At 35.8% G+C, this 16813-nt stretch overlaps 1 protein-coding gene across 1 annotated transcript in view; it reads left to right on the top strand.

Annotated features, from left to right (window-relative positions):
- LOC140164618 (uncharacterized) overlaps positions 1–15564 on the top strand; it is a 34569-nt gene extending 19005 nt beyond the window's left edge. Inside the window, 14 exon segments of the mRNA XM_072187951.1 lie at positions 247–494; positions 3187–3542; positions 4013–4193; positions 4724–4903; positions 5860–6009; positions 6840–7021; positions 7796–7887; positions 8196–8290; positions 9340–9414; positions 10213–11510; positions 11512–11789; positions 12557–12807; positions 13898–13998; positions 15219–15564. Of these exon segments, the coding sequence (XP_072044052.1) occupies positions 247–494; positions 3187–3542; positions 4013–4193; positions 4724–4903; positions 5860–6009; positions 6840–7021; positions 7796–7887; positions 8196–8290; positions 9340–9414; positions 10213–11510; positions 11512–11789; positions 12557–12807; positions 13898–13998; positions 15219–15356 (3625 nt within the window). The 3' untranslated portion in view covers positions 15357–15564.
- Positions 15565–16813: the final 1249 nt, after the last annotated feature.

Raw genomic sequence — 16813 nt, 5'->3', positions numbered from 1 at the left:
AAGAACAAAGAAGGAGGTGACATAGATGAAGTAAAATAAAGGAAAAGAAGACAGAGAGGTAGATGAAGACAAAGGAGAAGACGAAGATGACAAAAGAAGTAGAAGACGACTAAAGGAAGAAAGAGGATGACGAGGAAGAAGTGGAGGAGGAAGAGATGGTGAGGAGTAAGAATTGGTAGCCGGTCCCTATTAACTCTTATATTAAACTGTACTTGAGTATTTTCATGCATGCTTATTTGTTAACAGAGTCGACAAAGGTGGTCTGGCTGAGGCAAAGGGCATACGAGTAGGAGATCAGATTGTCAATGTCAATGGTGAAAACTTTGAACAAATAACACACACACAAGCAGTTGAAATCATCAAGAATCTACGTCATCTTATCATGACCATAAGAAGTGTGAATCGCTATCCAGCTTATAAAAAAGAGATGAGTGGAGAGGAAGGGAAGAAAGAACAAAAGGAATCCAAACCAAAGGAAAGGACTACTACAGCAAGTAAGTTGTTTCCCTTGGCAATTTTGTGGCATTTTTTATCAAATAACACTAAAGAAAGTTTATAATATTTTATCCTGTAGTTAATGCAGCAATATATAATAACATCAAGAATTTAGAGCACTTTATTAAGAAAGAAGTGGGGCTATTCCAGTTAAAATACATATGCCCCAATGAAATACATGACCTTTATCTCCCACACAGGGAGTGTGAATTTCAAATGGGTTTTATGGGTGACTCCATTTGAAATCTACACCCCTGTCATGTCTTTATCTATGCGGTTTATGGAGTTATGATGCTTAGGGCCTATAAGAAACAGATGAACAATTATCTAATTTGCTCCAGGTTGGTCTGAACCCTGGAATTATGGAAACTTTCGGGCATCATAACTGCTAAATTGTTGGTCTAAAGTATATAAAAGTATACATATTTAGAATGGCAAAGACTTGATAAGTTCATCTGTGAGGTCAAATTTGGGCCAAAATGCTCATTTTGGCCAAAAATCAAAAATTAGTCTTGGGCCAAAATTTTTTATATTAATTTCTAAAAACTAGATAAAAATATCTAGGAGCCGTTTTTTCCATTTTTTTAAAATTTCTACCAACTTCGAGAAATTTGCACCAAAAATGGTCAAAAAATGCTGAATTTTCAAAAAAATCATTAAAAAGCCAGATTTTCGCCCAAATTTCAAATATTTTTGGTAAAGTTGGTCAAAATTCAAAAAAATGAAAAAAACGGCTCCTAGATATTTTTATCTAGTTTTTAATAAAAAAACAATTGGCCCAAGAAACCGGTTTTTGGGGGGATTTTGGGCCAAAAATGAGCATTTTGGCCCAAATTTGACCTCACAGATGAACTTCTCAAGTCTTTGCCATTCTAAATATGTATACTTTTATATACTTTACACCAACAATTAAGCAGTTATGAGGCCCGAAAGTTTCCATAATTCCAGGGTTCAGACCAACCTTAATGTATTGTAAATTTAATCAAATGAAGGTTGCAACCACTTATTTTTAAATCTATATTCATAATAATACCATTATTGTTATTCTTTGGAGTAATATCATCAATATTCTCAGTAATTGCACTTTTCCATTCAAAACAATTAGTGTTGTGCAACATATTGTGTTGCTACAGTGTCACTATATAATGATAATTTGGCATTTTAAAATAATTTTTACATGGTGTCACAGGCAAATTGACATCAAGCAAAATTAAATTATCTTTCGGCAAAAATGGTTTTAAAACATTTTGTTTTTGTTCAAAACATTTTAATAACATTAAATGTTGGCTATATAAAGGTCATGAAAATGTTTTAAAAGTGAAGTTTGAAAAAACACTAGTATAATGTTTTTAAAATGTTGTAAAAATATTGTAAAAGACATAATTTGCAAACAGTTTTGCGAAATATTTTGTCAGTACTTAAATAATATAACGTTAGAATGTTCCAGTGACAGGTCTTCAAAAATGTTTTTGAATGTTTTTACAACTTTTTATACTGGACAAGTTTTGTGGCAACCTTATCGAACTGTTTGAAAATGCTTTTGAAAATGTTTGGTATTTGCTGTGTTATTATTATACATATTTAGTAGACATGTATTAGACATTGATACATACGCATTCAAATTGTATAATAAATATTTTATTAAATAATTTGCCTGCTGTATTTTTTTATTAATAGCCAACAATAACAAATAAGTAGTCAAAAATAGCAATAGCATCATCATTAAACCGTGCAATAATTGGTTATTTTTGCAATTGCCATTTTTGTAAATATTTAACTCAATTAAAAAAAAACACGCCTAAAATGTGTCAATTACATGCTATTGAATTCATAATTTGACATTATACTGACTGAATTGACTAACTGACTGACTTAAAATACTAGAAATACAGTGTATGGACAAAAAACAAACATGTTTCCAGAAAATACTGCACTTTTGTGTTGCTACCATTGATTATATTAGACTATTGATTTCTATGTACATAAATTATAACAGCTTCTTGAAAATGGTCTTTTGTCTATGTGCTGAGCAATTAAGCATAGGAATTTTGGCACAGGTCCAAAAATGTAACCTATTATAATTTGTGAGAAATATTGATCAAGTATTTTTCAGATCAATAAATGTCAGCAAATATGTGCCAAATTATTGTGTGTAATTGAACTATTTTAGGTGTGTTTTCTGAACTTGATTTTGCATACTAGAAAAAAATCATGCCTTAAAAAAGTATGTGACCAGAGCGACAGTCGCATCTGCCATTTTTCTCATCAAAACCTTTAATTTTGGTATCAGAAGAAAGATCATATTTTTCTCATTACCTCAGTATAATCAATACAGAAATAAATTTTCATTCTTAAAAAAACACCCTAGAAGTATAATACCCTATGGGGCATTGTTATATATGTTTTTGCTTGTCATATAATAACCACTGAAACAATGCAACTCTAACTCTGGAAACAGTTGTTTTAATAGTAGTACTCAATGTAAGATTTCTTTATTATTTCCAATATTATTATGTGCCTTTCTTTTCTTTCTGTATTGCATAGCCAGCATGCTTGTGGGCTTTTTAGCCTGGCTTTAGCATTTTGCTGAGCCTGGTTCCATCAAGACCTGAGTGTGTCTCCGAACAGATCGACCGTTTACAAACATATAAAATAACTAAATCTTAATCGTTCTTGTTATTATTTCTCCAGGACCATCGAGTGTACATTTACCAGTAACAGAACCCAAACTTTTGAAACCATTCAACGAATCCAAACCCAAACAACCCACTGCTGAAATCAAACCTATGTCTCTCAATATAGTAGAATCTAAACCTCCAGTCCCACCCTCACTGAAATCCAAACCACCAATAACTACCCAACCTCCAAATGGAACAGTCCCCAAGATGATAGAAAAACCAGAGCAGATCATTCAGACTGAACCAAATGAGAGCAAATACAGGGGTGGAGAGGATTCAGTAGATTTTGGCTCACCATTGTCACCAATACCAGAAGTGTCTCCACCAGTGTCTCCAAGACCACCAAGTCAGGCCAGCATTGCTATTCAGGTGAGATGAAATCTCTAACTCATCCATCAGGACACAATTCCTTAACCCCAGTATGTTAAACACTTTCATAAGAAATTGTACAACTTATGCCACATTTTGAGCTGTGATTCTTGATCTGGAAGACGGGGCAAACTGACATAGCTTTGTTGTATGTCCAGCACAAGCTTAAGCTACACCATTATGGCATGGTGGCAAGACAGTACGGGAAGACAGCCAACTCCATCAATGCCTTCTTGTCATACAGGCTGTGGTAATCAATGACCAGTGCTCCACATCACCAGGGCATGGTCCTTGGCCCTTTGCTCTTATTATTGACATCACCTACAGTCAGAAATTTACACCAGGCATCTTCTTCATGATATCCCCACCCTCAGCATGCTCAGGACCATGCTACATCCTTCTGTTTCCTGCATTTTACCAAAACCATATTTTTGACAATCTGTATATACATGATATGGTTCATATTTCAGACTTTAGAAGTGCCTTCTCCACCACCAGTACCCACAGTAGATGGGAGAACATCACCAGTGACAGACAGACCACCAAGTCCTAAGATAGAGCCTAAGACAGTAATGGGGACAACTGCTTTAACAAGTCCAAAGAGAGCCAGATCAAAGCTTGGCAGGTCAATGAGTGTGAAATTACCTGGAGGTAAGCTACAAAGTGTTTTTCTTATTTAAAATGAAAACTTTATCACATAATAGCCTGAGATGACAAAATTTTGAAGTTAAATCACACTGACAGCTTTCAATGGCTTTTAGACCAATTGAAATTGATCTATAGATTCTGATTCTCTCCCATACTTTCCCCCAAAATTGGAATTCTTAATGGTTCAAAACAGTCAAGCATATTGTGTTTCTCTCTTACATATTTTCCTTTATGTTGAAAGTATGAGATTAAGTGTATATAATGATCATTAAATAGCCACTCTTAATTAAGTTTAAGGATTCAAGTTTGTAAAGACTAATTTTTTGACCTGCAAAAACAAATCCTCATATCATTTCCCGGGTTGTTCCTTTGTGTATCAAAATTTGTTTACAACGGTCCAAGTTATATTATTCCATTTCCGTACCATTTATAATTCCTTTATATTCCTTTATACTCTGTGCTTTGTAATGTAAAATATAAAATGACTTAGAGGGTTATGTACTGATAGTTATGTTGCTCTCTTTTTTTCATAGAAAAACCAATGCCATTGTTTGACGATGATCAGAAACCAAAGAAGACAACAAAAGTGCAGAGAAATAGAACCTTTAGAGAAATCTTATTTGGAATTAAAGTGAAACACAAAGATAAAGAAAGTGCTATTGGAAAGGATAAGACAAAGGAAAGGAAAAGGGAGAAGAAGACAAGAATGAGAGGTAAGGGATAGGAAAACAATTTAAAATGCAAGGTTTTCCAAGTTTGGGTGGATTTGATGATTAACCAAAACATTTTGAGCATTTTCCCTTGATATGGACATATATAACAAACAGAGTCAGCTGGCATAAATGGCAAAATCAATGTTTTGACCAAAAACTTGAATAGATCACATGCATGATGAAGATAAGTTCACACAAGTTATCTGTAAGTTTATCTATAGTCTGTCTTGTTTCAGGTTGAGAGTAACGCCTTGTTGGATTTTGAAGAAGCAGATTTGAGTCAAGCGTGCTAGCCTGATCCTACTGGGCATATACACATGCGTAGAAAGGCGATTTGTTGTATGCTGGTGATGCAAGCACGTAAATGCACCAATTTTAATCTGCCACTGCCAAATCCAACATGGGCATTACTCACAATTTGAGACGAGACAGACCATAGTGGCAAGAGTAGAGCATAAACAACATTAAGGCCCAGCTGCTTTAGCAATTTCAGTATAACAAAAATGCAGATAATCAGTTTTAAGAGATCCCTGTTACATCCTATTTTTTTGTTATTATTTGATGAAATACAATCACAGAATGTTGGAATGTATGAACAGGGTTCATTTCTAGAATTGAGGGCATGATCATTGTTGATGCCCTCGAGCGAGTATGATGTCTCCATGTCCGAGGGTGCATGGGATCCAGTAGTAGGACCTAATAATTAGGTGGTAGGCCTACTTGTCACACCCTGATAAGCATTCATTAGGATCCAGTAGTAGGACCTATTAAATAGGCCTACTTGTCACACCCTGATAGGCATTCATTAGGATCCAGTAGTAGGACCTATTAAATAGGCCTACTTGTCACACCCTGATAGGCATTCATTAGGATCCAGTAGTAGGACCTATTAAATAGGCCTACTTGTCACACCCTGATAGACTTTCATTCGTTTTCACACTTCTTTTCTTGACTAGATCATGCAACAGGGGTCACCAAAAAGCATAGTGTGCTATCTGCATTGAGAAAAAGTAAATCCAATGATCTGATTGATGATGATGAATCAAGCAGGGCAGGTTCTAGTCATAGTGGAGACTCACAAAGGGGCAGCATTGGTGAAGCATCAAGTAAGTTATTGTGATAAGAATGTAGTAGAGATAACTAGACTGTTTTCATCCTCAAAAGATCTGCATCAGTAGGGTCTTAGCTAGGTTTTGACAAGTGCTTGTTATCTTCACCAGAACAGCCTGTCCAAATGTTGACTCTGAAAACACAAGTTGGACCTCTGCACCTTCTGGGGCTCAGTTTAGATAGATATACTGCCCCACCATGGCAAAAGGAACCAACTGATATATCGATGTTTTGAGATGATGGGTATTTTTCTGGTGACTGGGTGAGATACTGGTTTGAGATATAAATATGTATATAGCTATAGCTTTGATTTATTAGAATTCAGCTAAAAGGCGCTGATCTAGTCTGTCCCAGGAACAAACTGCCTGTCCAAAGTGATGGCCAGCTAAGTCACTGTCCATGAGGGTCCGATGATCAAGATAGTAAAGGAAAAAAAAATGGGGGGGTTGAATTTGGATAAAATGTTTTTAAAAAAATGTTAACTTTCTAGTGTAAAAATCTTCAAACAAGATTCCAAAATATTAAGAGAAGAAAATAATGCAAGTTATTTTTATTCAGAAAAAAGCAATCGTATTGCTCTCAAATATAGAAATACTGAGGTTGCACAGCTGAGAAACAAAAATGCAGAATAGACTGTAAGACCCTGAGGATTTTAAAAACCTACAACTAATATCAAGTAGCAACACTCTTGAAGCAGAGCTGCGGCCAGGGGAGTATGATACATCCCCATTTTGTAATCTAGTGTACAAATGCATTCCTTCTTGTGTAACTGATGTCCCTTCCATGGCTTTACCTATATGGTCTATATTGGACGTTCATCCCTTAGGTATAGCATCAACACAAGGCAGTGTGGGTAAGCAGCGTGGTGTATTCATCCAAGGAGCTAGGACACAGATCATGCATTCTAGCACAGCTGTTGATGTCTCTGGAATGACTTTGCTTGCTGAGAGAGCCAAGGAGCTACTCAGTAATGACGAAATCAAAGCAATAAGAAGACACATAAAGAGGGTGAGTGTAGTATATGAATTCAGTGAAAGTCAACTAAACGTTGGTTCGCCTCAAGGTCAGCAGTTTACCTAGTTGTGTATTTCCCTCCCTGAGCGCAATATCTAATTGCGCATGTAAAGTTAATCGTGCAGAATATACATGCACGCATACAAGAGTGGTTGTCGGGATACTTGCAGTGCATCCACAAAAAGGCATAAAATCCAATAACTGAGAGTAGGACAGGCTAGTTGTATGGACTACCTGTCCCATCTTTTCATTTCTGAGAAGTTACATAAAAAATGAGCTTTCATTTGGACCAAACCCTTAGTAATGGTGGTGAATCTCATTTAATTCAAATCGCATTTATTCACCCAGCTTTTAAAAAAAAAACCAGAAAAAGTTGGTGTCAAAAACAACTTTTCCAATGCTGAAAATGAGGTATTGCTCTAAAGGTAAGTTCTTGCTGACTCAGACTCACAGGCAGTGTCATACCATAAAAAGTCGTATATAAGCTTATGTGCCTACTAATGAGTTACTCAGACAAGAACAAATTTTTAGGTATTTTGTTACACTTTAAAAAAAAATTTCCTTTTAATTTACAAATATCCGTAACAAAGAAAAAAATGAAAAAGTTACATAAACTACCATAAAATTCATTCTTGTCCAGGCAACTCATCAATAGGCATATGCCTGTATACAATTTTTATGGTATTTATATACTAAATGCATGCATCATCATTATTGTCCCACGAGTTGGATTTTAATTTACATTGTTTTGACATGTTATTTTGACAGTATCACAAAGGAGGTGATGTTGAGAGGCTGGTTGAGCCTTTGTTGGCTATACTTGACAAACCAGAGAAGATGCTGCTCCTGAGAGAAATAAGGTAAGGACTCAAAGGAGAAGTTACAAATCTCAACAAGTTTTGCATTGAATAAAGATATGTATTGGTTTACCATTCACTAGTCACTCTGAACTTGAGGCTTAACAAATAAATTATTTGGTTGTCCTCAACAACGTATATTACCTATATTATTTAAAAATCATCAAAAAAATTTTCAAGCAAGCAGCCTTCACTGAGATAACAATAAGGAAAACCTTACACCTTTGTATTATAGATCCAAAATAGCACTGAGTTGTTGTTGTATTAGGGTGTGCAATTGAAACTATATTTTTTTAAACTTTCATATTTAGGGGTGTGATATCTGCAACGGATGTTGGCCGGTTTGATAGCATGGTATCTAGAAGGGAGATGCAAGCCCATGAGAAGATGCAAGCCGGCACACAAGGTAAGATGCATTTCTATTAATTCCACACAGGTTGAAATGTACTGGGAATTTCAATTTAAGGAACACAGCTGTACACGATCAAACTGCGATCGAATATCGCGTACGTCAAACTACAAGAGGAACGCACTACCTTGGATACAATACTAATTAATTTACTTCGCGTTGCATATGTGACTCCTCGCCACAACTGAGCCCGGATGTCGCCAATCATCATTTTTGAGATATTCAACCAAAATATTCTGCTTGAAATTAGCTTTAAAATGATGTATATCATGTCTATAGTACTTGACATTTAAGTAGTGACAAATCAATAAAACAGTCAATAAATCCTTTCTTTCCTATTGTTTATTGTTAAGTTCGATGGAGCATATCTCAATAGTGGCACTGGCGACATCCGGGCTCAGTTGTGGCGAGGAGTCACATATGCGCTGTCACACACAGTGGCGTACATCGCACAGTGTATGCAAACAATCATCAGGCTATGTCAGGCTGTGCTCCTTCAATTGAAATTTCTTAAGAGAGTCTAGAATAATTATGTTAAGCCCCATAATGGGCTGTTCCATTTGAAATCTGCCTTGCCACTGTGGAAGATCCACTGAGGGAGTATGTTTTTTAAATGGAATTGGCTAGGGCTAATTATTTTGAAATGCATACTCCTCCTGTACATAGTGTTACCTGTATCTTCTACAACTAGAGAGAGTATCAAATGGGAGATGCTGAATTATCTGTTATATTTAATATTCATGATCCCTTCACTGGGGGAGTGTGGATTTCAAATAGAATAGTCCAATGGTGAGGGAAACCTGTCATATTGAGTTGTTGTGCATGGGGACCGAAAGTGTACCTACAAAAAAAACATTTTTGGCAAATTCGCTTTCAGTGAAAAGCAAATTAAGAAAAAGCAACCAATAATTGGCAGAATGAACCACAATTTGTGACACTTTTTACATACTCTGATTGATGTCATCTTTGTGGCTTAGCTTAGCTTAGTCATTTCTATTTGGAGGTAAACACATATAATTAATAGTTGTGACTATTGTTACTTACAGGTGATAAGTCTCCAAGGGATTTTCTTGCTAGAAGTCCAAGCCAACGAAGGAAAAATCCACTTGATTCCAAGCCAGGTAAGTAACCAATTTTGAAATAAATAACTGAATACTTATCATCCCTATGCACAGGCCCGTAAACAGGATTTTATTATTTTTTTGGGGGTTACGGGACTTCAAAAAGCACCTTTTTTTTTTTTTTAAAGTGCGCTTGAACAGATTTTCATCAAAAGTGGACCTAACCCCTAAAAAGTGTCCTTTTGTGGACTTTTTGAACACCTTATTACCAAAAAGTGGACTTTTGTCAAGTTTTCCCACTTTTAGACTTTTTTATTGGAAAAATAGCAAAAGCGGTGGATTTTGTGGTGTGTCGCATCATCTATGTTCTGGCCTGCCTATTCAATAAACCTAACCATACATGTTAATCCTAATATTAAGCCAACCATATACAAACCCAACCATCTACAAACCCTATCCCAAACATTAAACCTAACCCTAAAATAAAGGTGAAGAAAACATCAGGCATGACATTTGTCAAGGCATTCTTAGTATAAAAATACAACCTTTGCACAGTTTACTAATTGTTACTGTCCACTCTGGCCCAATTCAATAATCCGTTAAACAAAAATAAGCAGGGACTATAACTATGAAGTGCACACCCTAAACATACCACAATAAACCTTCACAGCCAACTTGGCAAAATATTGTATATTGAAATAAAGAAAATGGGCTGATTATGCACTTAAGGGGTAGTATCAGCAACCAAACATTTCCTGTTTAGCACCAATCAAAGTATAGCATATAACTAATTTCATTTGTATTATCTGATTGTGGAAAATGTAACACAAAGTTCTTTTTTTTCAAATTGATCTGCAGATGAGCAAGGTAATTTTCACCTTCAAGACCCAGAAGAAAAAGATAAGGAGGAGCGGCATAAAAATGTATTAGAACGTCTTCAAAAAGAACGAAAGGAAGAAGTCAAACAACTACTGAGTGCAGAAAGTGAAGAGACAACAAAAAGCAGTGGGGAAGAATATGGTCATATACCAGTGGCATTGAAGTCTTCTCCTGTTAAAGTCAACACTGTGAGTGGTAGACCCAGGGAGAGAAGACATGGACTTGATAACTTAGCTTTGCCTAAAAGTTCTCTAGTTAGAAGACATAGTGATAATGCAACAGGTCGAGAAGCCATGCTAAGAAATTTGACAAAAGATGGACATCCGGGAGCAGTTGCTCATGTAAAATCCGCAATAAAACCAACTTCACCGCCACCACCTCCACCACCACGAACTCCAACAAAACCCTCCACACGTCCCCACTCTCCATTGAAATCACCACCACCACTCAGTATTCATAGTTTTCCTCCTCTTCCTCCTAATAATTCAACAACCTCATCACCTGTAGTGGCAGCAAGCCCTACAAAATCACCTCTTCCAACATCTAGACCAACATCACCTCCTGCATATTTCAATACATCAACCCCTCTACCTTCTTCTCCCCTCCCACCCCCACCACCTGATTCTACTTTCTCTCCAACGATATCACCAGAAGCTATAGATGCTTTACCTCCTCCACCCCCACCTGAGCCAATCCCTCCCCCAGTGGATGTGTCACCACTTCCCCCTCCTCCACCTCTGGAATCACTCTCCCCACCACCTCCTCCTATGGCAACACATCCATCATTGAATGCCTCCTGGAACTCATCTCCTGTAAGAGACTCCCCTCCACCTCCTCCCCCTGTGTCACCACCTCCACCACCCCCGCTATCTCCAGAAAGTTTACTTATAGCGCAAAACGTTAATAACAACTTTAATACGACATGTGATGAAAACACATCAAATTCAGACTCAAATATCTACAGTGAGATCAATTTTAACAATATGGACATTGCTGATAAGAACAGCATCAATGCTAAGAAAACAAACGTGGTGCCTCATACTTCATCCAGGAGAAGTTTAAATGTTCCTTCTGAGAATATTCCTAGTATTTGTGTCAGTGCGGATGAGGACGAAGATGATTCTGGAGATGATGTTGCATTACCTGCATTTAGTGATGATAGTGATTCATCCGATGATGATAGTGATGATGATGATGACCAAAAGACATACACATATGATTTAATCAAAGAGGAGGAAGAAGAGAGCACCGATACTTCTTTTGAACTCTCTCCATCACCTGAATCTGCAGAAAGATCTTACTCAGCGCCTCCAGTTTTTTAACACCCCAAATGCCACTAAAAGTAACATTAATTCAACCGAGAATGAACCCATTTATGCTGAAGTGGATAAGACCAAGAAAAGAAGACCAGCATCGAGACAAGACACTTTAACAGTAGAATTTGAGGAGAAGATATTGGTTAAAGAAGAGGAGGAGGAGACTAAACCAAGGCGTAGCTCAAGAGTCTCTTTTGGAGAATATCGTGCATCTCCTACACCACCAAGGAGGGGAATTCTGTAAGTATACAAAATACATGCTGTTCCATATTAAGGTTACATGACATCCAGATTTGTTTTGTTTTTTGATTGGACAAGGCAGTCAGTCGGCTTTCAACAAATCAAAGCTTGATGGACGGCATGAGATTGCTTGCCTTTCACTGAAAACTTTAGAACCACATATAGTTTAATCAGTACCAAATAGACAGAGTTTTTATTTGTAGAGTTACCATAATAAAGTGGCTAATGTCAAACTAAAAGTTAAGATACACACCATACTGGAGCTATTTGAGGTAAAATGGGAAATGGGAATATTTCCCATTTAATTGCAAAAGAATATTCTTAATGAGATTCCACAGGAAATTCAAATGAGAAAATTTTAGGGTTTTTTCTGTTAGATTTGATTCAGAAAACCCACCCCAGTGGCAATTTATAGGAAAATGATGTCTGTAAAAAGGAATAATATTCTTGTGTGTGCCATGTTAAGCTTATCTGCTATTGAACTGTTTTGGAAAATTAAGTTCTGGATGCGGAACAACTTAATTACAAAATTACAAAAGTTTACATGAAAGACCCTGATATAAGCTTAACTATTTCAGAGGATAATTAGTATATCGGCAAACATTGCGCTCATGGGAAAAAACAAACTTCAAACAAAATTTTGTAAAGCCCCTTTAACAAGGCAGACAGTTTCCTATTGACATTCTCACAAACATTTATAAATCAAATTTAGAGATGTATCCAATACATTTTTGTTTCAATATGTCTTTAAAACATTTCACTTTCAGGAAGAACAGTTTTAACAGGCAGGAAGGAGGCCCCAAGATTCAGATTCGAAGTGTACCCGACTACATCTCTATCTCAAGTGATGAGGATGAACCTTCACCTCTTAAAGAAATCACCACCCATGCCAAGAGAAAAGCTCAAGAGGACTTATTGAGACCAGCCGATGATCTCACGCCTAGTAACAGCCCTAGAATGGAACGAAAAGCTGTGAAAGCTATAACTGTTGAACTCTCCAAATTCAGATCATCTTTAGGTAAGTTTTTTTCATAGGTAGAGATAAGGAAACAATGTCGGCACAAAATAAGTAGATTCCAAAGAAAAGTGGAGATGTGCAGTAAAATAAAAACGAAGGCCTCTGGAAGATTCCACTGTGTCGGACATAGTCCTTGAATATGGCAGAAGTCAGGAAAACATAAATTCAGTGATGTTGAGGTCTTTTTTATAGGTCATATACACATAATGCAAACACATGTCCTACAATTGTGCTCAATAATTTTCTTCTCAATAATCTTCACAGAATGTCTTTGGGCAAAGTATCAACAAACTTTTTATATAAACACTAGAGTTTAGAGATTTTTCAATGAAAACTGCATTCAGTGGAGCTTGAAATATGTCAGGACATTTTGTAGCTTCCTCAATGCAGGGAAATTGGACTCGGTACGTCAGTACCATGACAAATATTAGGTTTCTTGTTGAAAAGTGTGAAAGATGCTGTTTGGAGAATTAAGTCTTTGAAAACTAAACATCAGCGATCTTTTTAAAAAAAAGGTTTGTTATCCCTTGTTTGTCTTAGGGACCGTTCACAAACACTTGTAACAAGGGGGCCCGATAGAAAAAGAAAAATTCACATATTTTTTTCAGGGCCCTCTTTTGGACTTAAAATTATTTTCAGGGCCCCCTTGATGGCCAAGAAAAATTAACGTCAGCCCCATTGAAAATTATGTAAACTCATGTTCTACGAGAAAAATTAAGTTGATATTTTTGAAGGGATAACAAATTTCAGGGGCCCCTTTTGTATCAGGCCCCCCTGTTACAAGTGTTTGTGAATGGTTCCTTAGATGTAAATTTGCAAAATTAAATGTAAAATTCAAGCTTTTAATTATAAGCCATTGGAAAGTAAAAAAGAAAGGTTGCAAGTTGCAATATGACTTTAATCTCATTAAAAAGGTGGTTTAAACTCAAATTTGACAATCCTTGGAAAACCCTTTTCCCAATTAGTTTGTGTCTGAAAGTACAGCAAGGGGCTGTTTGTAGTATACTCTAATTAAGCATGTTTATGGGGTTTGTATTGTCAATGATATCTCCATCATTAATTAGTGTCCTTTCGTTTTTATAATTTGTAGGCATCAGTATAGCAGGTGGAAGAGAAATTCAGGGTCATCCTATGGTTAGAATTGACAAAGTATTCCCAGGTGGAGCGGCTGCTGACAATGGAAGTCTTAAGGTATGTTCCGCATTTATATAACCTTATTCCACTACCATCCACTTATCCCGGTTTCTCACAAGCAAATTTTTGTACATCCTCATAGTTTTTTACATGTTTTCACCATTGCTTTATTGAGCTTAAATAATATTCATGGCTATATGCTGGCGAAGTTACATAATAATCGGATTAACTACCATAGCATTAGGTGAAAACAATTTTTGAATAAACCGTGCTGCACTGATACTTTCACGCGGTACCTCTGCATTGAACCATATCATGCTGATCACTTGCACCTGCAAGAGTAGAATCTTTGAAAAGACCAGTATTGTATTCAATCTATGATTGCAGACATACACAGGTGATTAGTGTAACCTGCTTGTAGTGCAGTGCGATATGTTCAAAATTGTTTTCACCTATTGCTGTGGTAATTGGTCCTCTTTTGTCATCCTAATTTTAGTACTTTCTGAAAAAAATGCATAAATCAGAAGTCTTTTAAATCCAGAATTGTCACTTGCTTTGTTTCATTTGGTGGCCTTGGCCTTATGTCTTGGTGGTCTTATTTCATAATTTTCTATTTAAGCAGCATCAGTGTAAAACAGTGTACAAATATTGAATGTTTATAAGTACAATGGCAAGAATATTTTCATGAGGTAAAATATTGAATGGAACTGTGCATATTTCACTGAATACAAAATATTCTTACCATATTGCATGAACAAAAAACAACCCATCAAATATTTGTTTTATGTAACTCGTAATGCAAATTTGTTTTCTTCCAATTAGTTTCATAATTCACTATAGGACAACATAATAATTGAGAAATAACTAAAATATGTTTGTTTTGAAAGAAAATATTTTATTCATGTGGTCACCCGTGAAAGTTAATGCTACGTCTCATTCCCGCACTTACACATCCATACTTGGTACGGTGAACACAATGCATTGAACACTATGGGATATTGCACATAGTGCAATAGTCACTGGTAGCTAATGCTAACAACTCGGGGTAACAACTTAACAAAAATAAGCAATATTAATTGACCAATCAAATGACAAGAATCTTTGTATATACAGAGTTATGTAATGTGTTTTATATACAACATACACCTACACTATCTCCTACAAAAATCTATATATTAGTACTTGCTGTTAGTGTAGTACCTTCTTAAAAGTTTTGATTTTGTTTCAAACAATATAGCAATAAGACATTTTGTTCCAATTATCTTGTATTATTTCAGCCTGGGTTTGAAGTCCTTGAAGTGGATGGTACCCCGCTAACTTCTGCTACTCACCCAGAAGCTGTGGATATCATTAGGAGGTCATACAACGACAAGAGCAAACCTAAAATAGAATTTGTGGTCATCCCATATGAATAGAGTTACTCTGCTCTGTTCTTCCAAGACTTCACTGCTAGAGGTTTGACAACTATAATCAGCATCAGCGGGTATCTGTTGTAAAGTATTCTACATTATGCTTTTACAATGGCACAGCATAACCATCAGCCTTTCATTATGAGACAGCAGGAAACTTGACCAAAACTTGACCAAAAGAGTTATTAGGTTTGTAAGGGGAGGGAGGGTTCATTCAATGAGCATGAATTTTTAGATTAATTTTACTGAGCAGTTTTAGCTAAATATCAAAATTGTTCATTTGTTTTATAAATTTAAAATGTATAACTTAAAATAAATTGTGTTAGTACAGATATGATAAATTTTCATATTTGTAGAAGCATTTTACACAAGAAGCATTTTTGTGTTTCAATTTGTATACTTATTTATTGTTTTTTAATGTTTTAATTATATAATTAAAATTTAATTAAATGCTTCTAAGACTTGTAAATTATCTGAAAGTGTGTACATTCATTTATTTTCATATTCCATTAATAACTAAATTTTGACTAAAATGTCACAACGAGAACTGATCCGATGATCGAAATTAAATTTGTAAATGAGAGAGAAAAGATGGGTCTTTGGTTGACATGGTTGACAGATCCAAGTCCTAGGAGAATTGAAGGGTATTCAAATAATTTGGGTGACAGGCCATGGGCCATAACAGCCCAACATACATGAGGCTCCAATATTGAAGTGCCACCCTTTGCCACCTAGGCTGGTAATAAGTGGCATGACACATTAATTAGCTTTATTTGTTTGTTGAAATATTTTGGTTCTTAATAAAGTATATATATTTTTCATTGAAAAACAATACATGATATATTTTGTGCCTAAGACTATCAACCGTGCGAGTCTTTCCTCTAGATATCTATCATACATGACTTTTAACTTGTACTATACAATGTAAAGCAATTCCAACAAATATTGTGCACTATGTCATTCCAAAATCTCTTGTAAAAAAAGTCTCAAAAGAGCAAAAATAAGACTAAATGTGCTAAATTGATACTTGATCGCTTTTTGCAAGAGCATTTTTCATAAATAGAGCAAATCTGTTCATCTGGTCTTACTATTTTTGATAGCGACAGTATCGTGTCTCATCCAAAATGCATCATCAGGCTAACTGATCAGGTGATGAACTATTGTGACACACTTGATGTTATGACATCACAGGATACTATAAAATTGTAACTGGCTACATTTGGTTAAATTATAATTGGCTACATTTGTACTATAAAATTGTAACTGGCCTACTTCCTTGCATTGCTATACTTTCTAAGCAAAGCAGCCATAGATTGATCACGATTGCTGTATTACAGGAGCATTTTATGATTCTAGCACCCTCTTTTTACGGAATGGCTCAATCAGATAGCCACAAAAAATACTATTTCTAAAATTTAAGTTGATTAGCAGGTTGCACATAAATGAATGTATTACAATGCCAA

The sequence above is a fragment of the Amphiura filiformis genome, chromosome 1 (genome assembly GCF_039555335.1).
Source record: "Amphiura filiformis chromosome 1, Afil_fr2py, whole genome shotgun sequence".
Taxonomy (NCBI): domain Eukaryota; kingdom Metazoa; phylum Echinodermata; class Ophiuroidea; order Amphilepidida; family Amphiuridae; genus Amphiura; species Amphiura filiformis.
This window is presented reverse-complemented; position numbering and strand designations above follow the sequence as displayed.